Source organism: Centropristis striata, chromosome 8 (assembly GCF_030273125.1).
Source record: "Centropristis striata isolate RG_2023a ecotype Rhode Island chromosome 8, C.striata_1.0, whole genome shotgun sequence".
Classification (NCBI taxonomy): domain Eukaryota; kingdom Metazoa; phylum Chordata; class Actinopteri; order Perciformes; family Serranidae; genus Centropristis; species Centropristis striata.
This window is the reverse complement of record NC_081524.1, coordinates 14,290,032-14,304,136: the sequence shown is the minus strand read 5'-3', so window position 1 is coordinate 14,304,136 and position 14,105 is coordinate 14,290,032. Positions and strand designations below refer to the sequence as shown.

The window sequence follows — 14,105 nt, the reverse complement described above, 5'->3', positions numbered from 1 at the left end:
ATTATGATTGACTGGAGACTTAAAACAAGACGAGACACAAGACTACGACACCCTGGTTGGTTAAGATTATTCTTTATTATGAAGTGCCACAAAATGCTTTGTGTTCATTGTGCTTACATTGTCTGAATTCTGGCTCAAAAAAACCCAGGAGATTCTCTCTCTGCAGCAGAGAGCCAAATCTCCTGAGATAAGGTGTGTTAGATATCACTATACAGCAGTAAAAATGTCTCAATCCAAAGGATTCTTTACAAACCCTCTTGCAATAAATGATTATTTAGGTTATCATCATTCTTTAACTTGGAAATACAAAAAAGAAGAGAGGTCAAGCTAGTACAAGGTTTTTAATTCTTCTCTACCTGAATTCTAGTTAGTTTCATTGTGCTACTTTCTTTAAGGTGGAGATGACTAGAATGGAAGTGCTTAGAGAGTACAGACCTGGAGCTCGCCCAGAGACAGACGCACAGTCAGACAGACGCTTTCTGCCTCAAAACCACTAAACAGCCAACCACAACTTTAGCCAAATACCTTTAAGACCTTTAAACTGCAGTGCAAAGTTGCAACGAGTTTTAATTCACAATAATACAATTGGTGATACGTAAAAAACACTGCTGCCAGAGAGACTCTCAGTGGTTCATTTAGCAACTTTCTACCCTTCATAGTAGCATATTGTCATTTATATCTCTACCAGGGATCCATGTATCAAGAAATGTGAAGGAAATGCATTTCTTTTATTTATATATTGCCTGTTAGCCAAACTTGTGCTTTTAATTTGGAGCTGTATTTCTGTAATACTTGTGTTTAAGCACCTCATTTATTGTTTATTATCTACTTGTGTTGTGAGTATTTTGACCAAGGCTTTAAAATCACTGATAAAAAAGACAAAGACAAAAAAATTCATCCCTAAGAAGTTGAAGCTCTATGACTAATCGTCTGATACAATTCAAGTAATTGCAGCTCCAATCTTTTTCACACATCAGGGAGAGAGATAAGACCTGTAATTTGCTGACTCACATACTGATGGCTCGAGTCACAACAGAAACTGCCTCTTTCTTATTGATTTGGGAGCTACAGTTTTCACCAAAAAAAGCCTCTTTGTAAAAGACTTAAAGATTGTATCGTCTCCTGCAACGCTAGACTTTCATTACGAAATGTTGACTTTTTGACTTCAGAACAGATCTGACCGCCTTTGATGTCATACAGGTCCTATCTCTTTATCTCTGAGATGTAAAAGAAAATAGGTAATGGGTAAATGTATCAGTGCAGACTCGCCTTTTGTCCCTAAACCCTAAATGGTGTTGGATATCAGTCAACCCCATCTCTAATTGAGTAATCTCATGCCTGAGGAAGCACTGCAATTATCAAAACTTCTTTTGTTGGAGATTCAAATCTGAATAATAGACCCATTTCTATTCAATTGTTGGAAGCTTGACTGTAGACACAGATTCTTCCTGTGTGTCTTCCACAGCAGCTCATGCACCCATGCACTTGTGCACAGGTCTTTCTATTCAAGGTTACAATTAATACATATGGCATATAAACAAGCACTTCATGTTTTGTGCAGATCTTTATGTCTGCAGTCTGTCTCTCAGGAAGCTCCATGAATCTGTAGAAAAGGTTTTTGAGCTGCAGAGAACTGGGTTCAGCAACACTGGTATTGGCCACCTAGATCAAAGGTTAAACCATCTACTGTATGACTTGGGGTTGATGAGAGTAAGCCTGTCTGCCGGTATATCACTCATAGAGTTAGCCCATGGTCGGCCCAGAAGGGTTAGATGGGGCCTACTGCAGAATAATCAGGACTCGGCCTAATGTATCTATTGGACTGTAACAGTTAAGCTGCAACCGGACCATCCAGCTAAAGTGCTGGAAGCTTTTTCTGTGGTTTAAGAATGCACGCTTTATGGTTTGGAAGTGCACTGGAAGGGTGGTTGAATAATGCATTGCATTTAAAGTTGACATCAGTCCAACTTCAACATTGCACCAAACATAGACATAGAATAAGAGTAGAATGGACATTCCCCTTCAAATCAAAAACGTCAGGATGGTTAGAGTGGCGGCCATTTTTATTTGTACCGTTGACTTTGCAAAGAACTGTGACCATTGTAGCTGATGGTTAAGTTCAGTATAAAGTTCTGTATAAAACAACTCAGACAAGTCGCGGACTCACTGAGGTGAGGTTTAAAATTTACCAACTTCATGCTTCCTCCACACACAGCGTAGGAAAGCACATTGCTGACGCCAGATGAGTGACAATTAATGCCCATTTTCTGTAACAAGTATAGCATTAAGCATAGTAGAATTACCAGGCTAGCTAGCGAGCCAGGTGTCTGATAGCTGTGGCTGACAGACTTAGGGAAAGTTGCAGACAGTAGCAGCAGTAACGACCAAATGAGCAGTGGATTAGAAGCATGAGAGCCAGTCGCAAAATTACTCAAATTTAACTACTTAATGCATCATCAGTAGTAAAGCTCATTGCTGTCGCTGGATGAGTAACAACTTTTTCAGCTAAGATTCTGTAAATAATGTAGCATGAAAGAACGGTGGAATAAGAAAGCTAGTTAATTAGCCAGCCGTCCGCTAGCTAGCTGGCTAATTCCAACATGCTTTCATGCTACACTGGTTACAGAAAACGAGCGGTCCTTCTGCCTCACTTCCTGTTGCTACTTCGCTGGAAGAGGGACAGACAAGCTAGCTAGATAACTAGCCAGCTGTCTGCTTGAAACTAGCAGGCGTCACGTGTTATGTTACAATGATAACTAACAACAATCACCATTCTTTTACCAAACAAGTCAAATTACCACTGTGTTCTGAATTTTCCACTCTTATTCTATTTCCATGTCACCAACTCTTCATTATTTTGGGTTTGTACACATTTCGTTGTTGTATTAACCTTGTTTTATTGTGTCTCTGTATCTGGAAACAGATCTGTTTTTATGGCTATTGAAATGCCTGTTAAAGGCCTGTTGTTATTTTGCTGCTTGACACAGAGAATATGTTTTTAACACATTTAAGTGCCACTTTTTCACCGCAGAACCTTTATAAAACCAGTGAAGTATTGTGAATGGCCAGTGATCGAATCTGAGCAAAATGTTGAGAAGTCTAATCCAAAGTTAATCCTCCCCTGGTTATGGTTAGCAGGCTTATTTCATGCTAGAGTTAGCCAAGCACAGTTGTGTCAGGGTTATAGTTATCCTACAATAGGCCTCACACCCAGCAGGCAGCTGATCCCAGCCTCTCTAGCCTACATCCTACATTAGTTCTACTCACTAAGAGGCAGGCAGTGCATAACAAGAGAGGAAAGACTGGACTTTTCTTTTTGTTACTCTAACACTACATTGGCATGTTCCCTGATGTCTGTAATATTAGTATTTTTCTGTTTATGACTATAGGTGAAGTAAAACATACCTGATTTTTAAACTGCTATACAGTAGTAGGTAATACTTCATAACTTCATCATAAAATACCATGCATTAGGTGATTATTGCTTTTAAAGAGTCCTACGGAGGTTCCAAGAGAAAAATATTGCCCTCAGGTTCTATCTATAGGAATTTGGCAAAAATCATAAGCTTTTTATGATGTTGGCATAGATTTCATTATTATTTTTTTGCATGCAATAACGTTAATAAGAAAAAAGGTAAACAACATAATAGGAAAAAATATTACTCAAAAAAGTGACATATGCTTTGGCCTGTAGTGATAGAAAGAGGTTGGCAAATATCCTACATACATACAGAAATTAAAGTGCAACAAATAAGTTAACTTCATTGTTATCAAATCAAGTATAAACATACAATAAATAAAAAAGAAAAAAAAATGTTAAAATAAATAAGTAAATAAATAAATAAATAGTATTTTTTTACCTCATTAGTGGAGAGAATATGGTCACTTGGTGCAGCAAAACATTATTATTATCAGTATTATTACTATTATTATTACTATAATTCCCCAAAAAAGAAAATCAGAAGGGAAAACTCTTTCACTGCATTTCAGTGCAGGGAGGAACCCAATAGCTATAGGCTTAGTATTGTCTTTGTCGTCATCCTCATCATCATCAGTGTCCCAAAATATATGATGCCATACTGTATCTAGATGCCAGAAGGAAGCCGTGTTAGTATTATTGTCTCCATCCAGAACAGACGGAGGAAGAGGAGGTGAAGAGTTTTTGAGGAAGTGCATGCGTAGATCAGTTAAATCCTTAAGTGGGCAAATCTCAAGGAGAAAAAATTGTGCTATCTTCATCATCATGAATAGGCTCCAAGGAAAGCAAGGTGTGGGGAAAGTGATAGAAGGGGGGGGAGGGAAAGCAAGGTCATATTCTGACCAAAAATAGATAGTTTGTGTCTGCAGTTCAGTTCAGTGTGTAGGATTATGGTAATTTATGTCTGCAGTTTTGTCCGTTGTTTTATCTATGCAGGGGGTCATGCATCTAGGGGGCCGAGAGGAGAGAAGGGGCCTTTGAAACAGGCAGACTCGTAGTGCTTGTTCAGGTAACTCTTGAGCGCGAAGGTCTTGTTGCAGCGTTTACACTTGAAGTGCTTGAAGGCCGAGTGGGTCTGCATGTGAGCGCGCAGGTTCGAGCGGTCAGCGAAGGCCTTCCCGCAGTGGGCGCATCCAAACGGCTTCTCGCCTGTGTGAGAGCGCATGTGGCCCTGTAAAAGCCAGGGGCGACTGAACGCTTTCCCACACACGTCACACTTGTGCTTGAGGTCGTGAGTGAGCAGGTGCATGGCCATGGCGGGCATGGAAACGTACACCTTACCGCAGGTTGGACATTTCTTTGCCAGCTTACTGTCCAGCGAGCGGTGTGTCTGTTTGTGCCGGCTCAGGTTGGAAGACGTGGCGTAGGTTTTGCCGCACTCGTTGCAGGTGTGCCTCTGGATGGTCCTGGGACTGCTGATAGCTTTCCTCCTCGAGCGGCCATCGGTGATGAAGAAGGCGTCGACTGTGTAACCCTCGCTCACAGCAGCATCTCCGTTGATGTAGCCGTCAGTGATTTCTGAGCCGGGACTGTCCGGAGACTCAGAGTCAGGGGCCCCGTAGTCACTGTGGATGCCATCGTAGAGGGGGTCGGGGGAGGGTATCTTGATCCCACCGTCACTCTCGCCATCGTACACAACAGGGCTGATGTAGTCACTGATGTAACCAGCTGGGATGGAAAAAGAAAACAGTGTTAGGTTGAAGAAGAATGAGGCAGAAGTTTGTTTAAAAATGTGTTTACACTAAAGTCTCGCATAGGAATCAAAATTAGACAGACTCAGACTATTTATCACTGATATAGCCATGACTTAACTTGATAGGTAGTAAGTTAGCTATATTAAAACTATCTTAGAGTGACAGTACACACAAAAATGACGTGATGATGAAAATGAAAATGAAAATGATGATGTTTTTTTTCTCTCTCCCCTCAGCAAGGTGATATGGTTGGAAGGTGTATTTTGGTAGAAAGGAATAGCTCCTTAACCCATTGAAGCCTGGAAAGCGGATACGTCGTTTTGTAGTATTTGTATAAGCTCTCAAATACTTTTTGAATTTCATTTCTATCTGCTACAGAGGCTGAAAAATCTATAATGTAGTAGAAGCGTTGAATTTCCAGAAAAACTTCAGGTTTTAGGGGCTGATTTTAAAATCACCCAGAGGTTTTACAGGCGTTTTAGGCGTTTTAGGCCCCTAATGGGTTAATGGAACTTGTCCCAACAACATCTGTCAATTTTGAGTAACTGAGTCATGATTTCTGGAAAGACACATTGATGTTGAGTTTTTCAAATTTTTCGGTGCTTTGGTGCATTCCAAGAGAAGTGCCATTAATTTCCATTATATTTTCGAGGAAAGGCAGGCATTTCTATAGCTGATATCTTCAAAACTTTGCAACTCGCACCAAAACAATCCAGATTAATAAAAGACGAAATATGTATATGTGTGGATTTGGAGGCGAACTGTCCCTTTAAGAGGCACAGAAGGGCACAGGTGCAAAACAAATGATCTCCCACCACATCAGAGACCATGGTCCATGTACCAGTAGTAAATGTAATAGGCATTCTTTACTGCACATGTCCATCTAACAGAGACCCAACTGGGGAAAAAGTTTGGATTACCGCCATTAAACTGCTGTAGCCAGCTGGACAGGCAGAACAGAGTGAAATCAGATAGGCCTCTTTTCTCAAGCTTATCCCTCCTCACAGAGACAGTAAAGCAGAGATTCAGTGTAGTGACCAGCAGTAGACAGTCTAAATTGAATACATGCTCACATAGTGATGTAAACAGCTAAACCATTAGTGATATACAGCTCGCCTCATATAGCTGCATGCTTTTTTTCTGCTTCTGCATCCCACTTGAGTGCATTCATTATAACACAAAACATAGAGACGATGGGTTGACATAAATATTCCAAAATGTGTGTTCATTCAACCAGTAACACATGACTGTATGTTGAATGTAGAAACACCATTTAGCTGTTCCCTAAGTGCTATGCATGGACATAAATGCTGACATGACAGACAGTGCATTTCTGTATGTGTTAAGAAACTGGATGCATTTTTCAACAACAGAACAAGAAGTTTCTATTTAAGATGTGGTCCTAGGTCAGCGATTTTATGAAGATCATCTGCTGTTATGTATAGTATTCTTGTATCATGCTGTTTTTTTCAGGCGCCCAGTGTTATAGCCCTCCTCTCACTTTAAAAGTACTGATAAAAAATGTAATAAACTGCCACCTGCCAGGTGTAAAAGTACACAGAACTACTGGGACTACAGTCCATTAAAGCAGTAGTTCTCAACCTTTTTGAATCGTGACCCCCAATTTAACATGCATGTTGTCCACGACCCCCGCTCACTTTATATTTTATTGTTACTTTTAATCTAAGTCCTTTGCTATCAGTTTAAAGGTCCATTCTGACCTCCTGAGTGTGTAACAGTCAGCTTCAAGCCAGAGACTCCTTTGGGATTTGTCAGAAAAGACACAAAATTCCACAAAAAGTGATCAAATTGACCACAAAATGATCAAAAAAAGACACAAAATTACCAAAAGATTACATAAAATTAAGCAAAAAGGACTCAAATTGACCACAAAATGACAAAAAATGACCACAAATTGACCAAAAAAGACTCAAATTGACCACAAAATGACAAAAAATGACCAAAAAAAGAAACAAAATGACCAAAAAAGAAACAAAATGACCAAAAAAGACACAAAATGACCAAAAAAAGACACAAATTGACCAGAAAAGACACAAAATGACCAGAAAAGACACAAAATGACCCAAAGGAGGAACAAAATAACCAAAAACAAGACACAAAATGACCAAAAAAGACACAACATGACCAAAAAAAGACAAAATGACCAAAAAAGACACAAAATGACAAAAAAAAAGACATTAAATAACCTAAAGGACTAAAACGCCAAAATGATTTGGCCACCCCCAGATCATCTCGAGACCCCAATTGGGGTCGGGACCCCAAGGTTGAGAATAGCTGCATTAAAGGACTGTGACTACTGTGGTAGTCTGCATAAGTAGTATGAGATCATTCTCAACTCACAATCAATAAAGCAGCAGCAGCAGCTGTAACTACTTTTAACAACTTTAAACATATGTGAAAGCCTGAAATGGCATATTGTAACACAGAACATCTGTCTCTCTCCTGCACACCTGTGGCCAGCAATGGAGTGTGGAGAAAGGCTGCAGTATTAGTACTGAGATAATTCAGCAGTATACTTCGTCTTAGTTCTCAAAGGTTGCAGTTTAAACACTTCCTCTGAGAAAGATAAATGCACACAGGCCGACCCTGAACTTGAGAAAGCTGATTTAGGCTGTGAAAATGAGCATCAGCACCACGGACAGATCCAGTGCGGTGCAGGTCGATGGCACAGTGACAGCGAGGCTGCTGCACTGGCTCAGTCAGAGCAGTGGTTTTTCTACAGATCAGGGGGTTTAAGAGTTGCATTGCAAGCCTTTTGGGCAAAGCACACTTACTGAAACTCATTCTAAAACAGTGTAGGCATACAGTATATGAGCTGGGCGGATAATGCTATAACTCCTTCTGGATCATCACAAATACGTGAAAATATCTACATGCTATATGTCTAAATATAGAAATGCATAATCACAAACAGCACTCTACTCACAGTACATGAATACATACTAACTAGCATATTTACACACATTATAAAATACCTTTGGATTTGGTTCCCCCAGTGATTTTTAGTGTGAATCTACAAGTGTGTCATTTCACACATGTTGTTTTCTGCTCTTTCACAATTTGTTTTGTTAACACTGGGACATTGATCATACAGCATATTTTGCTAACTACTGTATTTGAGTCTATTATTATTGTGACAGCATAGGTTCGGTTTGTGGTTTAGATAACTTATGAGGTAGGTCAATTGCTTAAATGAAGACTAAACTGAACACAGGCCTCCATAAACACAACTGCATACATAATAGTAGTATCATTGGCTATTTGTTCTACATTTTCTCTTTGTGAATATATAGTTATAGACATAATATATACCCAATCTATCTACACCTATCATATAACTTGCTAAGAAGTTACAACTTGGTTGAGCCAACCTAAAGCAAAAAAGTAACTATACCTACGTATATCAAGACTGAGATCATTTTTGGAGGGGATATTTTAAGCATGTGTCAGTAAAATATTTGTAGAATGTAAAGAAAACTTGTGATCAATTTGACACAAGAAAAAGTGGTTCTTCATATGAATCATCAAAAAGTGCATTCTTGGGGGGGGAAAAAGTATGTAGTTTACTTTTTTCTCCTTTCAGAAATTCATGTTGTTATTATTAAACCCATCTCTCGGAGGGTTTAGGTGCAGAAGCAACATGCTCTATGTGACACCACATAGCTGGCTGCATATGATAACAGCGGCTACGAATCTGCCACGGTGTCCCATCTGAATACACAGTCCCATCACACACAACGCACAGAACACGGGTGGGATATAAATTATTCTAGAAGCAAGTTCATTCAAGCAGAGAGTTGTTCCTAACGTGGTGTTGTGGGTAGAGCCTGTGCTGTGCTGTGCTGTATGTAGAAGCTGCATTAAGCTGTTACTATCAGATGTTAGGGAAGGAGACAAAAGGTAGCCGGGACAGGCAGCGCTGCACGCTGCTGCTGAGGTGGCAGATCGCGTGTCAAGCCGAGCAGGGCTTGTTAACCTCAACATTATAAATACACCACTGACAGCTTTGTGCTTTACGAGCAGAGAAAGGCAGGCAAGAATGCGCACGGGATACACATGTTGATGTGCAACAACGTGTCAATGACACTGGGGCGGAAGCAGTGCAGTGGCTGCATTTACATGGCAAAGACATCTCTGGGTTTTTTCATGTAAAATGTGACGCACACAGTTAGAGGGTGTGGGGAAGTTCACTGCTTCAGGAGCAAAGAGGCTGCACGAAACCATGAATCACACTGTCTCCGGGATTATTACAATGAGGCTGTGCATTGTTATATATATTATATGAGATTAAAAAAAAAATCAACAGTTCATAATCATGAATCCACTTGAATACAAATGTAACTCTCATTTAGAATATGTCCCCATTAACTTATATTCAACAGTTCTTCGATGACTGTAAAGTGAGATAAGATTAGTCAAGAAGATCACTTCTCTTTTTGTGATATTCTGATGATGTTTCCTTGCGATAGCTGATGCATTTATTTAAAAAATGTTCAGTCTGAAGGAAGGATATCATCATGCAAAAATCTGTGGACACTGCAAAAAACGGACAGGCATACCTGGACACGGAGAACACACAAAACGATCAGAATGCTGTGAGCCTGAGATGAGGATAACTTCATAATCAAAATACTGTATTGGACCACTAGTGGAGCTTCTGGCCACAGAATTGTTGCATAAAGGAGAAATAAGCTGTTGCTTATTTGTTCTGCACCTTATCAAATAGAGTCACTATGTTCCATCAGTTTATTTCCTATATAAAACACCCACACCCAACCTAGAGGCTACAAGGCAGTACTGTAGGTTTTATGCAACATCTTAAACATCAGAGGCATCACACTGAGCTTGCACAAGCATGTCCAGACAAGGACATGGCTTTTCTTAATTCCCCCAAACCTAGTGAAAATAGACCAGATATTAATAACCACAGTCTTTATCTCTTTTAACCTCACTGCACCTGCAAATGGGGGGGATAAAGTCCCAGCTGACTATGAGCAAAAATCAATGAAACATGGGATGCGCTGGATTTAGTTGATTTCACAAGTGACCTTTCTGCTCCACTGGTAACTCCTACAAGCCAACAAACACATAAAACCAAGCCTGCTTTGGCTTCCCAGTAAATAAAGTGTTAGATTGTGTGGTGTGCTAACACTCACTGAGCAGGGTGTAGTGGTTATTGAGATTGGCATTCTTTAGTGTTTCGCCTTGTCCATCTCATCTCATCATTCTTTGAAGGCATGTGGAATTACTTATTTTGCAGTGGACTGCTTAGTGCAGGGCTTTGAAGCTTTTATTAGCCATCAGGAAGGTAATAACTGTAAGATAGCTCTGTGCTGTCTGTAATCAATGATTATAGGCTACTTATCTGCCTGGAGTACACCCACATCAGCCTACAGGTAGCAACAACACTGGAATGAAATCAAAAGGCTACAGATAAAACAGAAACATTGCAAGATATATAAGAACAGGTCGGGCTCATTATAAATATATTAATAACTATCGACTCCCTGCATGTGTGCATTTTATAGTTATCTTTTGCAACATCGATTATTGGAGTTAAATGTTAAAGAACAATCACAGGGAATCCCTCCAGGACACAACAGGTAAATCCAGCTCTTACTCACACAGCGAAAGTGTTATTTTTGGAAACAGCATTGTTAGGCTCCCTGCCTGCCTGCCTGTCCTCCTCCTCCTCCTCCTCCACTGTCAGACCGGCTTGTTTTTGAGACACCTGTTAGTGTTCGCTGCTGTGTAGGCAGCCTGACCTACCTTTGTCATGGAGCCGCAGGCTGAGGTCTGTCCGGTGCCGGTAGACGTTCTCCAAATCCGCTCCGTTGGAGAGATCATCCAGTTTCACCTTTTTCACCAGGAAAGACCTTGGCATGGTGGTGCGACACACACACGCACGCACACACACACACACACACACACACACACACACACACACACACACACACACTCACAAACACAACGACACACACTCACAAACACAGCCGTTTGCCGACGGCCTGGCCAGCGTGCTGACTCGTCCGTTACACACCAACAAGACAGGAGAACCGGAGGAAGATTGTCTTGAGATTTTTCCTTTTTTTTAAGGGAAGCGCAAACCGTGAGCCGGTAAAACAGTTCAACCAGCGCTTTACTTCTTATTTCTTTCTGTCTCTCTGACTGTCCTCCCTGCTTTAGTCCTCTTGCAGAGAGAGAGAGAGAGGCTGAGAAATGCAACTTCAGCACCGGACAGCTCCCTCCGGGGGGGGCCGCGCGCTCTGTGCTCGCGGGCAGAGGGGCAGAGGCTCGTGAGCAGTCAGAAAACAAAAAAAAAACAAAAATAACAGGCGGTGGAAGGCACCCTGCAGCGCGTGCAGCGGCTCCCTTTAAAGAAGAAGAGATGGAAGAGGAGGAAGAGGAGGAGGAGGAGGGGGGAGGGATGCGAAGAAAATAAGAGGAGGGAAAATGAGAGGACGATTTTTGGAAGCTTTTTTAAAAAAAATGTCGGACACCTTGTCCTCTCCTCTTTGCCACAGAAATAGTCCTTAATTCCAGTTAATGACGACAACTGAAGTAAAAAGAAAAAAAAAACACAGTTAGACTCCCTGCGGCCGAATGGATCAACAGCGTCCCCTCTTTCTCTTTCTGTATCCCTCTCTCTTCTCTCTCTCTTCCCCTCAGTCTCTCTCTTTCTGCAGCGTCCGCGAGGTGTTCCCGTGAGTGTGGCGTCTCGCGATCAGCTGTTGGCATTTATACGGCGCAGAGAGAGAGAGAGAGAGAGAGAGGGAGAGAGAGAGAGAGAGGATGGAGGGATGGATAGACACACGGGTAGAGGGAGTGCTTAATTTAATCCATCCCACATCCCCGGGGAGCGGCGACTGGCCCGGATGATTTATTGAAGCTGTTATCACCCCCCTCTTTCTCTTTCTTTCTCTGTCTTTCATTCTCCTTCTCCCTCCTTCCTCTCTCTCTCTCTTCATTTTTTGAGGGCGCGTGTGTGCGTGCTCGTGTACGTGTGTGTGTGTGTGTGTGAGGCGAGGCGCCATGTTTTGGGGAGATAAGAATGGAAATTGTTATGTTTTTTGTGTGTTGTTTTTTCTAGCACTCATCGATTTGATTCAGCTATCGCAGCGTGGAACACGAATTTTAAATATTGTCCCATTGTGCATGGTTTTTGGGAGTCCATATACTTTTTGCTCTTCTTTTATCACCTGCTAAGCATATTCTATCTTTGCTTTTTTTCGCGATGACATGGATTATATGGAGGGGGATATTAACTAGCATGCTGAGAGCCTCGTAATTATCATTAATGTGGCCCCGAAGGCAAATGGGGTTTAGACCAAATGGAGTGTTTTACAGTGAGTGCCGGATTAATATGGGAGCAGAGTAATATCTGCTCCAGGGTCACACTGGGTTCACCGGCAACTTTTACTGCAAGATCGAGGATTGTCTCTGCTCGGAGTCCATATTATGTAACGACAACAAAGATAATTTGAGAAATTAATTAATCATTTCCTGTGCAGATTTATTTTTTTATAATGCAGCCTCACTTTTTTGTTCGTTCAGTCTCCTTAAGTATGGTTTAATAATATTCAAATCAAATCAAATATGCTTCTGATATGTTTTTTCAAAATGCATAACTTTAATTAAAGCATCCTAGTGATTTAATTTTAAAAGTCATGGATGATCTAAAACCTTGTTGTGAAGTTTGATATTTACGTAAACTGCAGCCTGGGAGCTTAAAATGAGTACTGGCAGGTTTTAAGTGCTTCATAATCTTACTTTATCAGTTAGAGACCCAGAATGGCAGTGTATAAATATGTTTTAATTAGTCCCAGGGTGTGAAAGTAGTATTTCTGTGTTTTAATGAGGCAGGTGTAGGGTATAGGACACACTGACTCAGGTTTGTGGGCTGTTAGAAAGTTGCTGAACATCTGTTAAAGGTTAGGGGAAGCTCAGTGGATGACTCACATCCACACATATAAACCACATATTCACAGTAATGGGAGAGTTTGTTGCACTGGCAACTCTGGCATCAAAGTTTATTGGAACTAATAGGGTCTGTTGCTGCAGAAACTTGCTCTCACTGAGTTGTTAAGTTCATACTCGAGACCTAAATATGTGGAAAATGAGACAATGGGAAAGTTATAGCAAAATAAAAATATGTAATCAACTGTTAACTTTATTGTAAATTATTTATTTAATAAATTATTTATTAAATATATATTACATTTATAATGTATTCATTTCATGATATAAATGTGTACATTCACTGTTTTTATCTAATTATTAATTTATTGCAGAGTTTTAAAGGGACAGTTCATCCCAAAATCAATAATACATTTATTTTCTCTTATCTGTAGTGCGATTTATCAATCAAACATCAAGAGATTTTTTTGGGTGTGAGTTGCTGATTGTTGGAGAGATGTTTCCTTCTTGCAACTATAAACAAACACGATGGAACTTTGCTTGTGAGGTTTAAAGCGCCAGAAAGTAAATTTGAAAAGCTTAACAGCATTGTGTATTTCTAGAAATCATGAACTAGTAATTTAAGGTAATCCACAGAATTTGTTGTGAGCAGATTGATGTAGGAACTATTTTCTTTCTGGTATAGTTCTATAAGCACTCTGCAACTCATGCCAAAAAAATCTAGATTGATAAATATCGCTACAGTTTAGAGAAAAAAATATGCATTTTGGATTTTGTGGTAAAACTGTCTCTTTAAGGCATGTATTTGATAATGGTACAAGCAGTATGTCAATATTCTCTATCAAGGATAAAAAAGGAAAGCGTGTCTTCTGTCTTTATTCTGTTTGTCTTTCCTTCTTTCTATAAAATCGGTGCTAACAGTAATACCACACTAGAGGTTATGGGCCTCAAAGATGTGAGTTTGTCTCAGTCTGCTGGTGGTGAGTCAACAGGGC

At 40.4% G+C, this 14,105-nt stretch overlaps 1 protein-coding gene across 1 annotated transcript; it reads right to left on the bottom strand.

Moving 5' to 3' along the window:
- Window positions 1–3,691: 3,691 nt before the first annotated feature.
- On the bottom strand, window positions 3,692–11,850 carry LOC131975815 (transcriptional repressor scratch 1-like). Its single transcript, XM_059338590.1, has 2 exons — window positions 10,963–11,850; window positions 3,692–5,146 (listed from the first exon to the last, which is right to left on the bottom strand). Exons 1-2 carry the CDS (start codon window positions 11,075–11,077, stop codon window positions 4,419–4,421), a joined length of 843 nt encoding a protein of 280 aa, XP_059194573.1. The 5' UTR covers window positions 11,078–11,850; the 3' UTR covers window positions 3,692–4,418.
- Window positions 11,851–14,105: the final 2,255 nt, after the last annotated feature.

Excerpts from the sequence above, each read along its gene's own strand:
- LOC131975815 (XM_059338590.1), bottom strand. The coding sequence starts at position 11,077 with ATGCCAAGGTCTTTCCTGGTGAAAAAGGTGAAACTGGATGATCTCTCC. Across the intron at positions 5,147-10,962 it reads CCTGCGGCTCCATGACAAAG|CTGGTTACATCAGTGACTAC; the intron begins GTAGGTCAGGCT and ends TTTCCATCCCAG.